The sequence below is a fragment of the Bubalus kerabau genome, chromosome 20 (assembly GCF_029407905.1).
Source record: "Bubalus kerabau isolate K-KA32 ecotype Philippines breed swamp buffalo chromosome 20, PCC_UOA_SB_1v2, whole genome shotgun sequence".
Classification (NCBI taxonomy): domain Eukaryota; kingdom Metazoa; phylum Chordata; class Mammalia; order Artiodactyla; family Bovidae; genus Bubalus; species Bubalus kerabau.
In genome coordinates this window covers 18,186,592-18,207,983 of record NC_073643.1, presented here as the reverse complement: position 1 = coordinate 18,207,983, position 21,392 = coordinate 18,186,592, and the positions used below count along the sequence as shown (strand labels likewise).

General features: G+C 41.6%; 2 protein-coding genes across 3 annotated transcripts in view; one reads left to right on the top strand and one right to left on the bottom strand.

The window, feature by feature from the left end:
- KIF15 (kinesin family member 15) overlaps positions 1 to 1,762 on the bottom strand; it is a 59,041-nt gene extending 57,279 nt beyond the window's left edge. For both annotated transcript variants that reach the window (XM_055556947.1, XM_055556948.1), the window contains exon 1: positions 1,573 to 1,762. In XM_055556947.1, coding sequence (XP_055412922.1) covers positions 1,573 to 1,591 — 19 coding nt within the window. In that variant the 5' untranslated portion in view covers positions 1,592 to 1,762. The remainder of the gene's footprint in view (positions 1 to 1,572) is intronic.
- Positions 1,763 to 1,771: 9 nt separating this feature from the next.
- On the top strand, positions 1,772 to 9,124 carry KIAA1143 (KIAA1143 ortholog). The gene is made up of 3 exons (XM_055556980.1): positions 1,772 to 1,959; positions 5,022 to 5,166; positions 8,560 to 9,124. Exons 1-3 carry the CDS (start codon positions 1,852 to 1,854, stop codon positions 8,775 to 8,777), a joined length of 471 nt encoding a protein of 156 aa, XP_055412955.1. The 5' UTR covers positions 1,772 to 1,851; the 3' UTR covers positions 8,778 to 9,124.
- The last annotated feature ends 12,268 nt before the right edge of the window (positions 9,125 to 21,392 follow it).

The window sequence follows — 21,392 nt, the reverse complement described above, 5'->3', positions numbered from 1 at the left end:
TAACAGTTGGAGACTTCACCAATAATAGTTGGAGACTTCAGCATGCCACTTTGAATAATGACTACAACTAGACAAGATAGCAAGCCAATTAGTTGTTGCTTAGGGCAGGTGGGGGTGGGGAGGTAGCGGTGAGAGCTCAAGGATATGCGATTTCTTTTTGAGGTGATGAAAAGATCCTAAAATTGACTACAGTGGTAGTTGCACATATCTGTAAATATATTAAACCCACTGAATTTCACATTTTATATGAGAAACTGCAGGAGATAATATGTGACCTATCTCAATTATGTGCTAAAAAAATTCTTTTAAAGAGGTCAGAGATGAGTACTAAATGCAGTGAAACTGCAATGAGAAATCTGGTATCAGATCTGGTTCTAGGGAAAAACAACTATAAAAATACATCACTGGGACATCTAACAAAATGTAAACTATAGGCTGTGGATTCGACAACAATATACTTTCCATTAAAGAAACAGATGCTCTAATTATAGCACAGGCATCAATTCTCTTGCTTGAGTCCAGATTTATTGAACAAACACTGTGATTGTGCAGAAAGCACAATGAACATTTTGGTCCAATAATGTACCAATTTGTGTGCTAATATCCTCTGAATGCTGAAAATGTTGGAGGAAAACGAACATTTTGCATGGAAAAAGAGAGCATGATGATGTTTTAATGGTAGGAGCGACCTAAAAAGTAAGTGAAACAACATATTAGAAAAGAATTACGATTGACAGCTAAAAGCATTAACGTTATTGGAAGACTCAAACACTAAACCAAAAATTCACCGTTTCTTTCATCTTCTAACATAGACATCACCTTCTTACCATTCATACCATTCACTAAGATACATCAAATTAGTCCAAAATCCAGTCCCTTGGCTTTAAAAATCAAAATTTCTTAAAGGGTTAGGCAATGTAAGAGGTGGGGCAAGTAGCCAGGAACAGCAATGGACAATGGAAGGGTTTATCAAAAGCAAAAACGACAGGCTCCCCTCCGTGAGAAAAAGGAAGAACTTCCAGGAGAAGGAAAAACGGGATTGTGAGAATGTAAAGACACCACTGAATTCTGTGCTTTTAAAAGTCTATCTAAGAAGAGTCCACAGCGGACCCTCCAAAAGAGAACGAGGTGCATAGAACAATATAGTAGGTTCTCCCCTTCAGCAAAGTCAGTAATCTAGAATTACGCAGAAAGTGGGGAGAGTGTGAGCCGACCCTCAAGTGAGGATACTAAAGAGGCAGCCCCGACTGGGACACGGGAAGGGACCAGCGACGAATGAAAGGTCCAAGAACAGGAGGGAAGATTCAGCACGTCGCTTAGGAGCGCCTGGATGACAGCTCTCCGTTTCGTTTTGCTGCTCAGCCCCAGTGCCTAGAACTGCGCCAGGCTCTTAGCGTGCGCCCAATACACAGACGGGAAGACAGCTAGCTGTTCCATTAATGTATTGTCTTGGAGAGACAGACGCCAAACACCCTCCCTCGCCGTTCCGTGCGCTCCTGCCCTTCACGGCCAGCAGGAAAGCTTGTACTTGTGGGAGGGAACTGGGTCACGAAGCTGGGGCACCCCACTTACTTTTGCAGCCGGGCGCCATCGTGCCCTCAGCCCTCGGTCCCGAGACCTACGGAGCGACAGTACCCACTTCCAGCCGCGCACCGCGCGGGGATTCCTCCCATTCAAGATGGCCGCGAATTTAAATTTGGCGCTCAGGTCCGACGTTGACGCCAGCGTGGAGGCCGCCATGTTGCCCGGCTTTGGGCCAGGGGACGGGGCTATGTGACGTCACGAGTAGGCGCCGTCGCCTCTGTATATCTTCCAGGCGCCCGGGAAGGCCTGTTTCCCCCCAGAGCAGCTATGAGCAAGCGGAACCAGGTGTCGTATGTGCGGCCAGCCGAGCCGGCCTTCCTGGCCCGCTTCAAGGAACGGGTCGGCTACAAGGAAGGGCCCACCGTAGAAACCAAGGTGAGCCCGGGCCTGTCGGGTTACCGCAGAAACGCGGCCGGCTCCGCTACTTTCGGCTTCTGCCTTGGAGGCCAAATACTGATGGGTCCCACTTCCCACCCACGCTGGGCCTTCAGTCCGAGTGTCATCGGACCCCAAGCTGGTCCTCTTCAAACAACTACAGCCTCTTGCGCCCAGAAAGCTGTTGGTCGTTTTCACAGTGTTGCTGTGTTCTGAAAATTACTTGATGCAGGTAAAGCGCCCCATCCTTGGTAGATAGTACGTAAGGAATGATCATTTTTCTGTCTCTTCATTTTCACTTGCTCATTCCAAAACCTGTAGTTAACACTGTAGGTGATAGTGTCGTCCCACCTTCCAGGTAAAGAAACTGAGCACTTCATCAAACGACCTAATATATTTCCCTGGTGGTCTAGACGATAAGGCGTCTGCTTACAATCTGGGGAGACCCAGGTTCGATCCCTGGGTTGGGAATATCCCCTGGAGAAGGAAATGGCAACCCACTCCAGTACTCTTGCCTGGAAAATCCCATGGATGGAGGAGCCTGGTGGGCTACAGTCCATGGGGTCGCAAAGAATTGGACACAACTGAGCAACTTCACTTTCTTTCTTTCTAATATCCTAAGCCTCGAATCTAGAACATCTTTAAGAGTGTCTTAGATCTACTTCTGTCCTTTGTTCTTACCAAAAAAAAAAAAGATGGAAAGCAAATACTTTTCATATCCTAGATCTGAATAGGATCATGAGAGTCAATTTCTATGCCCTTCCAAGCTCCTTCCTGAACCGATTCACATCAAAACCTGCCCTATCGCTTCTAATAGAAAGAGACATACCCTTATGTTTAAGACATGTGTGGAGAAATAATTTATTTAGCACTTTATCTAGCATTTGCAGTAAGACCCACTCCCATGTCATCGCGTAGGACCCAAGATTGACTTAAGTGCGGTTAGTCCACTGAATATGTGTTAGCCCCAGGCACTGGGCCAGACTCTGAAAAGACAAAGAGATGGATTTCCAGGAAGCTGTGCTCTTTAATTTTTAAATATTTCTTTGCCTGCATTGGGTCTGGATTGTGGGGCGCAGGATCTTTGTTGTGGCGTGCTAGCTTCTCTCTAGCTGTGGTGCTGCAGCTCCAGGGTGCGTGGGCTCAGTAGTTGCCTCTAGCGGGCTTAGTTGCCCCGCATGGCATGTGGGATCTTAGTTCCCAGACTAGGGATTGAACCCACATCCCCTCTGTTGGAAGGCAGATGCTTAACCACGGGACCACCAGGGAAGTCCCTGCCATGTACTTTAAATACCTTCCTGCCTGCCTTATTGCAACCTTCACAGGTCACCATCTCAGTGAAGCCCTTTGACCCTCCCCCTCAACAGTTATTCCTCTGTTCTTCTCTTCACTCTATCCATATCTTATCTGTAGTACTTACCATTCTACATTGCAACTGCTTGCTCTCCTGTATATCTCCATCACTAAATCTAACTCTTTAAGTATCTTAATCCATCTATATTTTCCTAGTACAGTGTCTGTAACCTCAGCTAGTGTGTGAGAAGTTACAATGGTTAGATGACTGTGCTTATCATCCTGCTGGTCAGTCATGAGTAGATTGACAAATGTTTCTTGTCCCTGCTGTTTGCCACACTCTATGCCTTTAGATACAGAGATGAAACACATGCTGCATTGCCTAGTAGAGTCAGGAAAACATTGATGACACGGTGTAATACATGCCACCTGTGAGCTATAGACAATATGAAAAGAAGAGGTGAGATCTCGAAAGCACTGCTGAAGGATTTGAGTCTAGAAGGCAGATTGATTAGAAGTTGGCCAGGGTCAGGGGGGCCTTCTAGGCCCTGGGAATTTACACAGTGACAGGGGAGGCAGAGGAGCTAATATGTTCAGGGATCTGCAAAACTCAACCTGTCTGCAGCCCAGAGGCCATGAGCCTGGCAAGAAGATAAGACTGTGCTTATAGCTGTGGTTATTGACTCAGGCCAGATCCTGCGGGGCTTTGTTGCCCTGTCTGGGGGACAAGGAAGGCTCTGTGAGAAGTGGACTAACCAGCTGTTTGAATACTGTGTGTTGAGTGTGCAAGCCTTGAAACCTAGCATTTCCATTCAGGGAATTCCATGTATAAGTTTGGAAAGCTGAACAAAAACATGCAAAAATTTTATCATAGTAGAAAAAACTAGAAACAACCAAAATTTTTGCTTACAAAGAACTGATCAAATAAACCATGAGATAACCATATACAGAGTTAAATAATAGTAATTTTTAAAAATAGATGATGCTATATGTATCTCAGGGTATTGTGCAAAGCGTTTTGGTCTGTTTTTCTTTGAGTAAAAAAGTTGGGCAAGTGGAGCTTTTATGGTGTCTGATATTTTTCTTAAAAATCTCAGTCAGTTAGCCAAAGGTTACCATGTGTTACGTGTGTAAAGTGAGTACATGGTTTCTGTTACATTATTCTTTGTACTTTTTTATGTTTGGGAATTTTAATAATTTAAAAAGAAAGCAAGTCATATAGTAGTATGTTTAGTGTCCTGTTTGTATACAAAATGTTTTCTATACCTCCACATATTTATACACTTAGAACAGCTGATGGGATACCCACCAAACAAGCTGCTGAGAGGGAAGAAAGATGGGCAGAGTAAGAGGACCTTTTACCTACCGTTTCCTGTACTTTGGTGGTGTTTTTTTGTTTGTTTGTTACTCTTTGAGAAGAGATGGAAGTGAAAAGGGTTGATGAAGAGCAGCGAGAACTGGCGCAGCCCAGCACTTCCCTGAATAGACTGGACATGGAACAGAGGGCTCCTGACATCAGGAACTGCAAGTTGGGGTCCTGCTGGGATGGAAACTGGTTCCCCTGGATAGGCACCCCAGAATAACTGGCAGGTGGACCTCTTGCCTACTCTGGAGAGGTTAGATTCTTAAGAGTTAACTTGAAAATTCACAGCCAGATGTTTAGTCAATAAGGTTACTCTTCTTACTCTACTGATCAGTTTCTCACAGAGACAGTGGTTGTGTTTAGTTCAGGGTCAGAACTTAAATGTTGTGTTTGTGTTTTTCCCTAGAGAATCCAGCCTCAGCTCCCAGAAGAAGATGGTGATCACAGTGACAAAGAAGATGAACAGCCCCAAGTGGTGGTTTTAAAAAAGGGAGATCTGTCAGCTGAAGAAGTCATGAAAATTAAGGCAGAAATAAAGGCTGCCAAAGCAGGTATGTCTGAAAGTAAGCTGGTTTTCCCACCAATTTAACGTTAGGTATGAAATCATTTTATATAATGGTATGGTATGTTTGATATTTCTCCTGGCAGTCTTGTTTCCAGCTTGTGCTTCTTCCAGCCCAGCGTTTCTCAGGATGTACTCTGCATATAAGTTACATAAGCAGGGTGACAGTATACAGCCTTGATGTACTCCTTCTCCTATTTGGAACCAGCCTGTTGTTCCATGTCCAGTTCTAACTCTTGCTTCCTGACCTGCATACAGGTTTCTCAAGATGTAGGTCAGGTGGTCTGGTATTCCCATCTCTTTCAGAATTTTCCACAGTTTGTTCTGATCACACAGTCAAGGCTTTGGCGTAGTCAGTAAAGCAGAAATAGATGTTTTTCTGGAACTCTTGCTTTTTTGATGATACAGTGAATGTTGGCAATTTGATCTCTGGTTCCTCTGCCTTTTCTAAAACCAGCTTCAACATCTGGAAGTTCACGGTTCACGTACTGCTGAAGCCTGGCTTGGAGAATTTTGAGCATTACTCTACTAGTGTGTGAGATGAGTGCAATTGTGCGGTAGTTTGAGCATCCTTTGGCATTGCCTTTCTTTGGGATTGGAATGAAAACTGACCTTTTCCAGTCCTGTGGCCACTGCTGAGTTTTCCAAATTTGCTGGCATATTCAGTGCAGCACTTTCACAGCATCGTCTTTCAGGATTTGAAATAGCTCAACTGGAATTCCATCACCTCCACTAGCTTTGTTTGTAGTGATGCTTTCTAAGGCCCACTTGACTTCACATTCCAGGATGTCTGCCTCTAGGTGAGTGATCACAGCATCATGATTATCTGGGTAGTGAAGATCTTTTTTGTAAAGTTCTCCTGTGTATTCTTGCCACCTCTTCTTAATATCTTCTGCTTCTGTTAGGTCCATACCATTTCTGTCCTTTATCGAGCCCATCTTTGTATGAAATATTTCCTTGGTATCTCTAATTTTCTTGAAGCGATCTCTAGTCTTTCCCATTCTGTTGTTTTCCTCTATTTCTTTGCACTGATTTCTGAGGAAGGCTTTCTTATCTCTCCTTGCTATTCTTTGGAACTCTGCATTCAGATGCTTATGTCTTTCCTTTTCTCCTTTGCTTTTCGCTTCTCTTCTTTTCACAGCTATTTGTAAGGCCTCCCCAGACAGCCATTTTGCTTTTTTGCATTTCTTTTCCATGGGGATGGTCTTGATCCCTGTCTCCTGTACAATGTCACAAACCTCCATCCATAGTTCATTGGGCACTCTATCAGATCTAGTCCCTTAAATCTATTTCTCACTTCCACTGTATAATCATAAGGGATTTGTTTAGGTCATACCTGAACGGTCTAGTGGTTTTCCCTACTTTCTTCAATTTAAGTCTGAATTTGGCAATAAGGAGTTCATGATCTGAGCCACAGTCAGCTCCTGGTCTTGTTTTTGCTGACTGTATAGAGCTTCTCCATCCTTGGCTGCGAAGAATATAATCAATCTGATGTTGGTGTGTTGACCATCTGGTGGTGTCCATGTGTAGAGTCTTCTCTTGCGTTGTTGGAAGAGGGTGTTTGCTATGACCAGTGCTTTCTCTTGGCAAAACTCTATTAGTCTTTGCCCTGTTTCATTCCATACTCCAAGGCCAAATTTGCCTGTTACTCCAGGTGTTTCTTGACTTCCTACTTTTGCATTCCAGTCCCCTATAATGAAAAGGACATCTTTTTTGGGTGTTAGTTCTAAAAGGTCTTGTAGGTCTTCATAGAACCATTCAACTTCAGCTTCTTCAGCATTACTGGGTGGGGCATAGGCTTGGATTTCCGTGATATTGAATTGTTTGCCTTAGAAATGAACAGAGATCATTCTGTCATTTTTGAGATTGCATCCAAGTACTGCATTTTGGACTCTTTTGTTGACCATGATGGCTACTCCATTTCTTCTAAGGGATTCCTGCCTAGAGTAGTAGATATAATGGTCATCTGAGTTAAATTCACGCATTCCAGTCCATTTTAGTTCGCTGATTCCTAGAATGTCGACGTCCACTCTTGCCATCTCCTGTTTGACCACTTCCAATTTGCCTTGATTCATGGACCTGACATTCCAGGGTCCTATGCAATATTGCTCTTGACAGTATCGGACCTTGCTTCTGTCACCAATCACATCCACAACTGAGTATTGTTTTTGCTTTGGCTCCATCCCTTCATTCTTTCTGGAGTTATTTCTCCACTGATCTCCAGAAGTATATTGGGCACCTAGTGACCCGGGGAGTTCCTCTTTCAGTATCCTATCATTTTGCCTTTTCATACTGTTCATAGGGTTCTCAAGGCAAGAATACTGAAGTGGTTTGCTGACCCTGTTGCTGGGAGGGATTGGGGGCAGAAGGAGAAAGGGACAACAGAGGATGAGATGGCTGGATGGTATCACTGACTTGATGGGCATGAGTCTGAGTGAACTCTGGGAGTTGGACAGGGAACTCTGGGATTTGGACAGGGAGGCCTGGCGTGCTGCGATTCATGGGGTCGCAAAGAGTCGGACATGACTGAGCGACTGAAATGAACTGAACTGATGGTATGTTTGAAGGAGATAGTCCTAGTTCAAACTTCATTTACCAGATTTGTGACTCTGAACAAGTTATTTCACCTCCCAATCTCAGCTACCTTATCAGTAAAATGGGAACAATAATTGTGGCCACCTTATTGGGTTGTTACAAGGATTAAATGCAAATTTAAGTAAAAACATCCTTTTTTTTTTTTTTTTTTTTAAAATAGCTGGTTAGGTTTACAAACTAGTCAGCAGAGGTCTATTTAGTGCCTGAAGTGTGGGATGCTATATAGCATTTTATTCATTATTTGTAAGTTTTTATTACATTGCTTTAGGAGGAAATGCTGGAGTTTCAAACAATCACTTTTCAAAATACTTAAAAATACAGCATGATTATGGATAACCAACAAGTACCTACTGTATAGCACAGTAGTATCTGCCCAGTGGTATGTGGCAGCCTGGATGGGAGGGGAGTTTGGTGGAGCATGAAAACACGTATATGTACGCCTGAGTCATTCTGTTGTCCACCTGAGACTATCACAATATTGTTAATCAGCTGTACTCCCATATAGAATAAAAAGTTTAAAATATGTGCGTGTGTGTGTATCTCCTGATTGTTTTGAATTGGGGACTGCCAGTATTACAGTATACTTCAGTAAATGAGTTTTTATTAGGTTTTTTATTAAGTGACTGCATGTGTTGTGGGTACATAGTTAGAGGGAGCAGAGAAGAACAGGCTGAATTGACTCAAGGACATCCATAAATACAGTATGAGATTTTCTTGCCATCTGACTCTCCATTAAAGTCAAAATAATGAGAGAAAGAAAGTGTTTTAACTTTGTTTTTTGGTGCAGATGAAGAGCCATCTTCAGCTGATGGAAGAATTATGTATCGAAAACCAGTCAAGCGTTCCTCAGATGAAAAATATTCGGGTTTATCAGCAAGCTCAAAAAAGAAAAAGACAAAAGAAGAAGATGAAATAAATAAGCAGGACTCGGTTAAAAAGAACTCACAAAAGCAAATAAAAAACAGTAGCCTCCTTTCTTTTGACAATGAAGATGAAAATGAATAAATACATATTTTGGACTTCTTTAAAAACATATGGGATTTTTAGAAAATAACATCTGTTTTCCTATTAGAAAGTAATATAAGTTCATTGAAGAAAATTTAGAAAATTCAGAAAACGTTCAGCAAGATAAAAACTATCCATCAATACCCTTTTGACCTGAACTGCTAATTCTCTAACATTAACTACCACTAACATTTTATTTCCTGATGTGGGATGTGTGTGTATATAAATTATATTTTTGTAACCAAATTTTTACTGTATTCTGTATGTTCTCTGTCCTGCTTCTCACTTGACATTGTATCATGAGTATTTTTCCAGGTCAGTAAAATTCAAAATTCTGACACTAATAACTACAGAGGATTCTGTAATTAAACAGGTCCCATGTTTTATCGTCCTCTCCAGCAGAACCTCACTTTGGATGAGGGAAATGATCATGGGCCTGGTTACCAATACTTCCCCAGCTCCTGCGAAGGACAGCCTTGTGACAGCTCCGATAAATTAAGAGATACAAGTCGATCTTGAGCAAGGATCTAATACAGGGGACTATGATACAAGTTCGGATCTACTATATCACACGGTGACTATAGTTGTTTCATGATTTTAAAAAAAAAGGTACAAGTGGAAATCTGCTTCCTGTGTATCTGATACAGAAGGACAGATTTGGCAAGCATGAACGGTTGTCCTCTCTCCATCCTGCCTGGAGCACAAACATGCAACCAAGAAGTTCCAGAGCCATTTGGGGGCATGAAAAAGACAGCCACTTGTTCCAGCTGGTACACTGGACAGACTCCAGGAGCTTGGATCATGATGGCATGCCTGGAGGATCTGCTGTACCAGCCTTGGACTTACTGATCCATGAGGATATACACTTCCACAGTTAAAGTTAAGTCGGGTTTCCGTGACATGCAGCCTAATGATACAATGGTAGAATGTGTGTGTATAGAAACCTCCAAGTGTATTTCTGATGATTTCCTTAGAATGAGTTGCTAGAAACAGAATTACTGGATCAAAGTATTTGAATATTTCTAAAGCTTTTGATGCTTTCTTTCAAATTGTTCTCTATGTAGTTTTACCATTTTATTCATACCAGCTACATGAACCCGCATCACCTCATCTCTGGTAACAGTGCACCACCATTGGACTGGCACCTTTACATTTTTGTCAATTTGATGTATTGAAAATGGTGTTTAACATGTTACCTAAAAATTTTCCTCATTACAGCAAGTCCGCCACATCTGGAGACTTATCAAGATCCCATTCTTCACCAACCAGAAATTAGGAATTTCAGAGCTTCCATGTTATGAATTTGGTGCTACATCTGTCTTTCAGTCATTTTAAGACCTAATGTAAAGAGTCTCAAAAGTGATTCAAGTGAGTGGGCTCGCAAGTCCTGAAATAGGCTCTGTAAGTTACATAGACTAGTCCCAAAGCCATTCTGCAGTGCTATCTTTAATGTGTACCCAACTTGTTATATAAACCAGGGTTTTTCTAGTCTGTATCACTGCTATATCTATTCTTGTACCAACACCCCACTGCTTTAATTACTGTAAATTTTAATATGTCTTAGGATCTACAGGTGGGAGTCTTGAGGACAGGGACCTTGTCTTATCTCTGTATCTTCAGTACCCAGAACAGTACCCAACATATTAAGAGCAAAATAAATACAGTGAGAATGACTGTTTCTCTAATTTTTCAATAGGCTGGTGATTCTCAAAGTATAGATCCTGGACAAGCAGCATAAGCACCTCTGGGAACGTAAAGATGCAAATTTGTATGCCTTGCCTGAGAACCAGAAATTTAAGGTGTAGGGCCCAGCATTCTCTGTAACAAGCCCACTCGAAGGTTCTGATGCTCACTCAAATTTGAGAAATACTGATAAAAACCTATAGTAAGGGAGATGAAGCCAAAAACTTAAACAAGTAACATGGAAGACTGTTTAAAAGATCTTAAATTTTAAAATTTATCATACTGATGAAGTCCTGACTGTAGGTGATACTTCTGACAATGTAAGTGGTACCAGCCAGGAAGCACATCACGAAAGCCCAAGATCAAGGTAGAGTGGCAGGTGAGATATGCTGAGCAGCCTTCACAACACTGTTTCACCTCCGTAAACTGCTTTCTAAGAACAGTGGGTCCTGTTAACTGCAGAATCTAGTTTTCTGAGAAAGATGAGTGAGTTTGGGGCCAGAGCGGAGAGGATAATCCTTCCCCCTCGCCAGCCCCAGACTGCCTCCTTGCTTCTCATGAATGGACCATATGTACAGGTTAGACAATTAGGCCAATAATGTGATCCCAAGGCTGAGGCAGGAATCCCATTAATAAAAAGACAAGCCTGGGAACTTCCGTAGTGGTCCAGTGGCTAAGCCTCCACACTCCCAACGCAAGGGACTGAAGTTCAATCTCGGGTCGGAACTGGATCCTAGTTGCTGCAACTAAGAGTTTGCATGCTGCAACTAAGACTCAGTGCATCCAAGTTAGTTAACAAAAGACAAGCCTGGAACATCTTGTGCCCCAAAGTAAGGAGGTCCTCAGGGAATAATGGGGGTATGTCAAAAGAACGGAAGGAGAAGAGAAGGGATAGGTCTTCCTTGCAAAGGAATCCTAATTAATCAGTGTAGGAGGAATGATGGAAATAGAAGAATCACAGGTCTTCCTGGTGGTCCAGTGGTTAAGATTCCAGTTTCAATGCAGGGGACACTGGTTTGATCCCTGGATGGGGAACTAAAATCCTATGTGCCGTGTAGTGTGGCCACCAAAAAAAAAAAAAAGAAAATTGGCAAATTCCACAGTAATAAGTTCCAGTGGGCTGAGTGGTAGCCTCCAAAGAGTTTGGTCCTAATTCCTTGGAACCTGGGAATGTTACCTTATGTGGTCAAGTTTTTGCAGGTGTGATTAAGGGTCTCAAGATAGAGAATCCTGGATTATCTGGATAGGCTCTAAAAACCATCACACATCTCTTCATAAGAGAGAGGCAGACAGATTTAGACATAGACACGAAACTACAAAGGCTGAGAATGCTCACAGCCACCAGGAGCTGTAAGAAGAAGCTGTAAGAAGACGATGCCCCCTGAAGTCTTCAGAGAGAGAGCAGACCTGCCAACACTGTGACTTCAGCCTAACAAAACTGATTTCAAACTTCTGACTTCTAGAACTCTAAGAGAATACATTTCTGTTCTTTTAAGCCACTGAGTTTGTGACAGTTTGTTACAGTGGCCATGGAAAACTAACACGTGGAGTTGGCAAGATTCATCAAAAGATATCAAAATTAGGGACTTCCCTGGTGGTCTGGCAGTTAAGACTCTATGCTTCTACTGCAGGGGGCTCAGGTTCGATTCCTGTTCAGGGAACTAAGATCCCACATGCCACATGTCACAGCCAAGGGAAAAAAAATTTTTTTTTTTGGCCAGAAATATGCTGAAAAACAATATTTGCATAGTATCAAAGTATAGTTCCACCAGAGACTGATTAATTACAAAAGGAAAACTAGTCACTTACAGTGGAGAACCAGGCAGGTGCCACATTATCTAAATGATCAAAGTAACATCACCAGTATTCTGACATCATGACTTCCTGACATGATAAACTGAGAAGGGCATATCACTTTCCAAAAGCCAGGAAGATTCCCCCTAGGGCCTTCCTGATGCCCTTTTCAAAGACAGAGCGCAAGTCTAATACCGAATAGACCCAAATCCTAGCAGCTGACAAAGCACAGAATGTCAATACAGACACCAGAGCTTCTCTGCCAGTGTCAGTGCAAAGATGCCAGCTTATACTTTCTGCTTGGAAAAGGAAATAGCAACCCACTCCAGTATTCTTGCCTGGAAAATTCCATGGATGGAGGACCCTGGTAGGCTACAGTCCATGGGGTCACAAAGAGTCGGACACAAATGAGCGACTTCACTTTCTTTCTATAGTTTCTTTTGGAGAAGGAAATAGCAACCCACTCCAGTGTTCTTGCCTGGAGAGTCCCATGGACGAAGGGGCCTGGTGGGCTGTGGTCTATGGGTTGCAAAGAGTTGGACATGACTAAGCAACTAACACACACACACACACACACACACATACTTTCTTCTGAAGAAGTCCTTTATTCTGAGATCATAGGTTTCTTATCTCTGGTGTTTCTTCTGTGAAACAATGTTTATAATAAATGGTAGGTTAATTTAATATGCTTACTCTTCAAATTAAAAGGCAATAAATCTGTATAAGCTGCCAAAAAATATTTTGAAGTTTATGGCCAAGGAAAGCCAAACATCAAGGCCAGCTGTTTGATAGAATATTCCACAGTAACAGAAATGTTTTATATAATAGCTTTGCTATCCTTAGCCACAGGTCCATTGAGCACTTGGAATGTGGCTAGAGTCAGAAACTTAACTTTTCCTTCTGTTAATTTTAATTAGTTTAAATAGTCACATATAGGAAATTCCCTGGTGGTCCAGTGGTTAAGACTCAGCACTTTCACTACCAAGGACTGGGGTTCAATCCCTGATCAGGGAACTAAAATCCCGTAAGCCAAAGTATTTACATGTAATTAGCGGCCACTATGTTGGACAGTACAGTTTTCGGTATTACTGGGGTAGACAAGGATTTTTTAACTCATTAGGAGTCCTGCAGCTCATGAGGAAGTCTCTCCCACTTTGTAAAGGTCAGAGATGTTTCTACATTTAACATGAAACAGTGCAAAATGCAATTATATCTGACTATGTGGCTCAAGATAACCAGGCCCATACAGTCAAGTCAGGCAGCAGGCTCCCATTTCTGTGACCCTTTCCCCAGTCCTGGGCCCTGTCTCTCCAGAGGTTGTTGCTTTCAGAGCCTCACACTGCTATGGAAACAGTCTCTTCACTGTATCTACTCTCACCAACCTACTGCTTCTCCCGGGACATACATGAGGTCTTTCAGACAGGAGAAAGGCTAGACAGAAGGCATCTGTCCAAGTGTCAGGTTAGGAACTCTCCACTGCCTCACAATCATTCGAGGCTAATGGCAGCCCCAAGTTTAATGTGATTTAGGCATGTGTGTTCCCAGAAGCTGGCACAGAAGGGCCATTTAGTTATCATCATTGATTTGAATGTTTCCTTAGAGCCTGGCAACAGTGACAGCACAGCCCTGGCCCCAGGAGCTGCTGGGGGAGAGCTGAACAACTTTGTCAGCTGCAGGATGGGACCCTGAACTTTGTATCCATGTAGCTGATTCCCCAAATTCTCCAAGGCTAGTCATACCTTCTCGTGCTACTCATCCCATCACAGCCTCCATTCTCTCCAGTGCCTGGATCTTTCTGAACCTGCAGTGTCAGGTCTGAGAACACAAACTGTCTGTCCTACCACCTTGACACTGAGTCGTTCCCAGCCTTCTCCTCCCTACACCAATCCAGCCGAGCACCACTACACTCTTCCCCTCCTACCTGGTGCCCTGAGGAGATGGTAGCAGAGAGTCCGTTTCCCATTGCCCCTACCTCTCCCTGGGGCAACAAGTCAAGCTGGGTCTCTGGTGCAACTGCGGCAGTATTGTCTACCTCCTGGAGACAGTTCTCTATAAAACTGTATGCAACAGAAGCTGGACATCCAATTAAAAATGAGGAAACATCCTGAACAGATACCTCACCAAAGAAGCTATACAGACAGCAAATAGGCATAGAAAGATGCCCCACTTTGTATGTTATTGAAACACAAAACAATGAGCTACCACTACACACATATTAAAATTACTAAAATCCAGATCACTGACAACACCAAGTGCTAACAAGAATGTGGAGCAATAGGAACTCTCATTGATTGCTGGTGAGAAATGCAAAATGGTATTGCCACTTTGGAAGACAGTTTGGCCCTTTCTTACAAAACTAAATGTGATCCAGCAATTACACCCCAAGGTATGTACCCAAAGAACTTGAAAACTTATGTCCACACACAGACCTGAACACAGATGTTCATTGCAGCTATAACCACCAAACTCGGAAAACAACCAAGATATACTTGAGTAGGTGAATGCATGAAGCACAATCAAAAGTATCCTTTGATTTCTTTGCTTCTTTTGAGCTGCCGGTGGGGGCCAGATCCTCATTAGAAAGCCCAAGCCAGACAGTGACATGACTCAAACCATCAATACAGTCGCATACCATGCCAAACCTGATTCTGATCAGCGCTTCTGCACACAGTATAGCATCTGTGAGGACTTGTCTAATCATCGCCCAGAAAGGGTTCAGCAGGGCAAAGTCTGGATGGCTCCCTCCAGCTGGTTTATAGATTGTGTGATGTCCTTTGAGTTGCTCCCTCTTGACAACTGAACTCACACAGTGTGATAACCTAGTGATTGCACTGTTTTCATCAGTCACATGTTTACAAATAGGTAGACTCATTCACTGGAGAAGGCAATGGCACCCCACTCCAGTACTCTTGCCTGGAAAATCCCATGGATGGAGGAGCCTGGTGGGCTGCAGTCCATGGGGTCACTAAGAGTCGGACACGACTAAGCGACTTCTCTTTCCCCTTTGAGCTTTAAGAAGCCATTCATTGTTGTGAGGCGCTCCCATCCGCATATCTCTGTATCTCCAGTATTCTTACCTGGAGAATCCCACAGACAGAGGAGACTGGCAGGCTACAGTCCACAGGTTTGCGAAGTCGGACACAACTGAAGCAACTTAGCACAGCATACATACAATGGATCTAAAAATCTACATAAAGCTCTTTAGAGTACCCAAAATGTTCACTCAAATCTCAGTAATTTCTTCCTTCTCTGACTAAATTTGAATTTTTTTCAAGGAAAAACTGGTCTTAAATGTGTTCTCCTATTTAAATCTTCACATCATAGCTTAAATAGCCTTCTGTAGATTAAGTATGAAATCACAGTCCAATTACAAGAATATTCTTTAGAAAAAATACATTATGGAACCAAAAGAAAAAGGGTGTTGAACTTTGTTTTCAATAACAAATTTATTAACTTCTGGAACATCTATCATTCAAAATCAACTAACGGCAGTTAGTTATTATATACAATTCATTTTATTCTCAAGATAACCATAGTAAGTATCATCATTATTTTTTAGGGGGGATGGGAAAAACTGAGGCTCAGACAGGTAAGGTCAGACACCCATTAAGTGGCAGAGAAGCCCTCAAACTCAAGACTGTCTAGTTCTATTTTCTTAACTTTTAGGACACAATTGCCTCTTGTGCAACACATGAAATATTCATCCCAGCCAAAGACTGAATCCTAATCTCCTAAGAATTTTGAAAAAAAATTTGTTTTCATATTTCACCCTGGTTGTATCTCGAGTGTATTCTCCAGTATGAAGCCTCTGATGTCACGCAAGTGCTGAGCTGTGCCTGAAGGATTTCCCACAGTCAGCCACTCATAAGGTTTCTCTCCAGTGTGAATTCTGTAATGTTCACTAAGGTGTGCTTGCTTGCGGAAGGTTTTTTCACACTCACTACACTTACAAAGTTTCTCTCCAGTGTGAGTCCTCTCATGTTCAACAAGGGAAGAGTTCTGAGTGAAAGCTTTACCACATTTGGTACATGTATAGGGCTTCTCTCCTGAGTGGATCCTCCAATGCTGCATGAGGCATGCTCTCTGATTAAAGGCTTTCCCACAGTCATTACACTTATAAGGTCTATCTCCAGAATGACTTCTCTGATGACGAGTAAGTCATATACTCTGACTGAAGGCTTTGCCACACTCACCCCATTTATAGGGTTTCTCTCCAGTGTAAACTCGCAGGTGTTTAATAAGGGATGGACTCTGATAAAAGGCTTTGTCACATTCACTGCATTTATATGGTTTTTCCCAGTATGAATTCTCAGATGCTGGATGAGCACTGCTTTTGTTTGAAAAGCTTTCTCACATTCATTACATTTATAAGGTTTCTTTCCTGTATGAATCTTAAGATGTTGAATAAGATTTGACTGTTTACAGAAACAAGTTCCACATTCAGTACATACATAGAGCTTCTCTCCTGTGTGAATCCTCTGATGCTGGGTAAGAGATGATCTCTGAGTAAAACACTTTCCACATTCACTACATTCTGAAGGTTTCTTCTACCTGTTAAATCTCTGATGTTTCATGTGCAGTGAAATCTGGCTGGAACTCATGCTGTCTGTAACATAAAAGGAGTCTGATAGGCTCCAGTTTACAAGAAATGTTCTGTCAAATTCATAATATTTACAAGGTACTTTCTCAAAGATGATTATCTTTAGAGTAACACTGCTCTCCTGTAAAAGGTCTGTGTGCATGTGGTGTCCTCCCAGTCATTCCTCACAATTTCCCCTCCTAGTCCTTGTTCGGCATGCATCTTCAACTTCTCCTAATGCAAACCTCAGATGACCAGGTTCTCTGATCTTCCACATCTTTTCAAGTCATTTAACACTGTGCCATCAGGCTTGGTTTTCTCACCTGAAAAAAATTCACAAAGGAAAATATCCTATGTGCAGAACAGAGGACCTGCATTGTAGAGCCCTGATTTTTATCCTCTTGTCAATAACAGAGGAAGATTACAATGATGGGGGGGGGGGGGGATTAGAATAGGTGATTGGCAGAAAGAGATTAAGTAATGACAGGTCTTGGGAAATCTATAAACTTCCCTATTGTGATTTATTCTGAAACACACAAATAGTAAAACCTGATCCAGTAATTTAGGATTATCCAGACTGATAAATAGAATAATAAGATACTAATCTTGGGAACTCTGGGAGTTGGTGATGGACAGGGAGGCCTGGCGTGCTGCGATTCATGGGGTCGCAAAGAGTCGGACAAGACTGAGAGACTGAACTGAACTGAATCTTGGGTAACTTAAGTGTTGGGGAAAATTACTACTCACCTAGTCTCTAGTCCTCAAAAAAATGGGTGAAAAGTAATGATGTTTCCTTCAGTTTCCTGTAAGTAGTATCTTCACAGACTAGTGATAACTGAAGAGCTTCTCTGTCAAGATTTCAAAGGTCATCCAGGCTGTAACATTTGCTAGGTCCATCTCACCAATCCTTCCCTATTCACTCACCTTGATAATGTCTCTTTGGACCTCTATCTCTCCAAAACATTCAGCATCCATTGCTCTCCCCCTACATACAATTGGGAAATCTCATAGGTTTGGAAACTAGAGCTCTGCTCAATGAAAGAAATTAACATACCACTGTTTTGTTTACAGAAAAATAAGATAGAGGTGGTCCTTAGGGAAGAAGACCCTACTGGATAGTAACTTCACTACAGCCAGGATCTGGCCCGCACCTTTAAGCCAAAAAAATTCTTCATTATCTGACATGTACTAATCAAATTCACAAGGAGAATGATGTAGCAAACACAAAGTCACTTTACTAGTTTACAGTGAAAAAAAATTTTTTTTTGAAAATTTTTTATGCTTAACATCCAGCTGGTTAATACATTCTCCCCACTATAGAAAAACTGTATGACAACCAAATTGTCATCAGGACACGCCTCAGGAAGCACAGAAGTGGAAAGAGTGGACTACTTAGACAATCTTAACAGCATCAAACTTTGATGCACTCATAAAGCTGCACAGAATTAGAGAACAAATATTCAGGCACCCCACCATCAGAGCAATCTCTTCTGTAGATGGTCTGGAGACACAAACACATTCTTATTTCCTGAGGCCACCTTCTATTTTAATTATACAAGTTACACATGAATGTATCCTCACTTAAAAATATTATAATAACACGAAGGTATATAGGATAAAACTGTAATTTGTATAACCATCACCACTCCACTCTACCAGAACAAACCCATCTCCTTCCCAGAGATAATTTGTAGTATATACTTTCAGTCTTTTTTCTACATATTTTTTACACATATATAGCATTTGATTTTTTTTACATAAATAAAATTGTTCTATAGATGCTGCTATGCAATTTGATGCTTTTTTCACTAAGGAATATGTCTTTGAGATCATTTCATGTTTATACATACAGATCTACTGGGGCTGAGAGTCAACTGGTATACACTGGTATATCTGCACAAATGGTTTACAGTCATAATCGCCAATATACACAAACAGATCATGCAGTTCTATGTCAAAAAAAATCAAAACATAGGCAGAAGATCTAAATAGACATTTCTTCAAAGAAGAATTACAGATGGACAAAAAGTACATGAAAAGATCTCAACATCACTAATTAGAGAAACACAAATCAAAACTACAATGAGGTATAGCCTCACACTGGTCAGAATGGTCATCACTGAAATTCAATTAATGCTGGAGAGGGTGTGGAGAAAAGGGTACCCTCCTATACTGTTGGTGAGAATGGAAATTGGTAACAGCCACTATGAAGAACAGTAGGGAAGTTTCTTAAAAAGCTAAATGTAGCCCTATCATATGATCTAGCAATCTCACTCTTGGGTATATACAGAGAAAGCCATAATCAGAAAAGGTACATACACTCCAGTGTTCACTGCAGCACAATTTACAATAGCCAAGACATGGAAGCAAACTAAATGTCCATCAACAGAGGAATGGATAAAGAAGATATGATACACATATACAATGGAATATTACTCAGTCCTAAAGGAGAACAAAATAATTCCTTTTACAGTAACATGTTTGGACTTAAAGATGAACTAAGTGAAGTAAAGGGGAACTAAAAAGCCTCTTGATGAAAGTGAAAGTGGAGAGTGAAAAAGTTGGCTTAAAGCTCAACATTCAGAAAACAAGGATCATGGCATCCGGTCCCATCACTTCATGGGAAATAGATGGGGAAACAGTGGAAACAGTGTCAGACAATTTCTAGGGGCTCCAAAATCACTGCAGATGGTGACTGCAGCCATGAAATTAAAAGATGCTTACTCCTTGGAAGAAAAGTTATGACCAACCTAGATAGCATATTGAAAAGCAGAGACATTACTTTGCCAACAAAGGTCCATCTAGTCAAGGCTATGGTTTTTCCAGTGGTCATGTATGGATGTGAGAGCTGGACTGTGAAGAAAGCTGAGCGCTGAAGAATTGATGCTTTTGAACTGTGGTGTTGGAGAAGACTCTTGAGAGTCCCTTGGACTGCAAGGAGATCCAACCAGTCCATTCTGAAGGAGATCAGTCCTGGGATTTCTTTGGAGGGAATGATGCTGAAGCTGAAACTCCCAGTACTTTGGCCACCTCATGCGAAGAGTTGACTCATTGGAAAAGACTCTGATGCTGGAAGGGATTGGGGGCAGGAGGAGAAGGGGACGACAGAGGATGAGATGGCTGGATGGCATCACTGACTCGATGGACGTGAGTTTGAGTGAACTCCGGGAGTTGGTGATGGACAGGGAGGCCTGGCGTGCTGTGATTCATGGGGTTGCAAAGACATGACTGAGCGACTAAACTGAACTGAAGTGAAGTAAAGTAGACAGAGAAAGACAAATACTATATGATATCACTCATATGTGGACTGTAATTTTAAAAAATGATACAAATGAACTTATTTACAAAACAGAAACAGACTTACAGATTTTGAAAACAAATGTATGGTTACCAAAAGGGAAACGTGGGCAGAAGGGATAAATCAGGACCTTGGAATTAACATACACACACTACTATTTATAAGATTGATAACCAACAAAGACCTACTCTACAGCACAGGGAACTCTATTCAGTATTCTTTGATAACCTATATGAGGAAACAATCTGAAAAAGACTGAATATATGTATATGTATAACTGAATCACTTTGCTGTACACCCGAAATTAACATAACATTGTAAGTCAACTATAATACATTTTTTTTTTAACGGTTTATGGTCAGAGACTGATCTGATTGGGCAGTCTTGTACCACAATGGTTGTTAATAAAGTGACTATTTTATGTGAATTTATCTTTATCTGCTGTATAAAACTTCCATTATGGACATACTAAACACAAAAATAAACTCTAAGTGGTTCACACAGCTAAATAGAAAACCAAAACTCTAAGCACATCTTTATTTCCTCTAATTTCATTGTCCCCAAATAAAAATCATTTTGTTTTCTTAATTATATAGAATGAAACATATCATAAAAAATGATTAGGCCAAAAATGAAATTACTTGAAATCCTACCATCCAAAAGAAACTGTTGATATTTTTCTTCTAGGATCTCTCAGAGCACACATAGACACATATGTATACATGTATTACATGTACATATTAGACTAGAATGAATTCTTTGGGAAATAAATAGTCATATCTATTCACAGAGTTCCCAATACCTAAAAATCCAGTTCACCTAGTACTATTCTTACCGAGTTTAACAGATACCCAGGCTCCACATTGTCTTCTGATGGCCAATAACAATGGTTGTGATTACTCTAGCTCTTGTTCCAAACAAGGCCAGGAACCCATTGCATACCCTCTGGGGAAACATTTAATTCACCTTTACAATGGGTCTTCCAATAATTTATATCAGTTTCTTTTTATTTACTTATTTGGCTGTGCCAGATCTTAGCTTTGGCCTGTGGGATCTTGAGCTGTAGCATGGAAACTTAGTTGCACTATGTGGGATCTATTTCCTTGACCAGGGATGGAACCCGGGGCCCCTGCATTGGGAACGAAGCATCTTAGCCACTGGACCAACCAGGGATGTCCTTACTATCAGTTTCTGACCACTACATGATTAGACCATCATACTTAGCAATCCAGTGAGTGGTTTCAGGGTGTTCCACCTGACT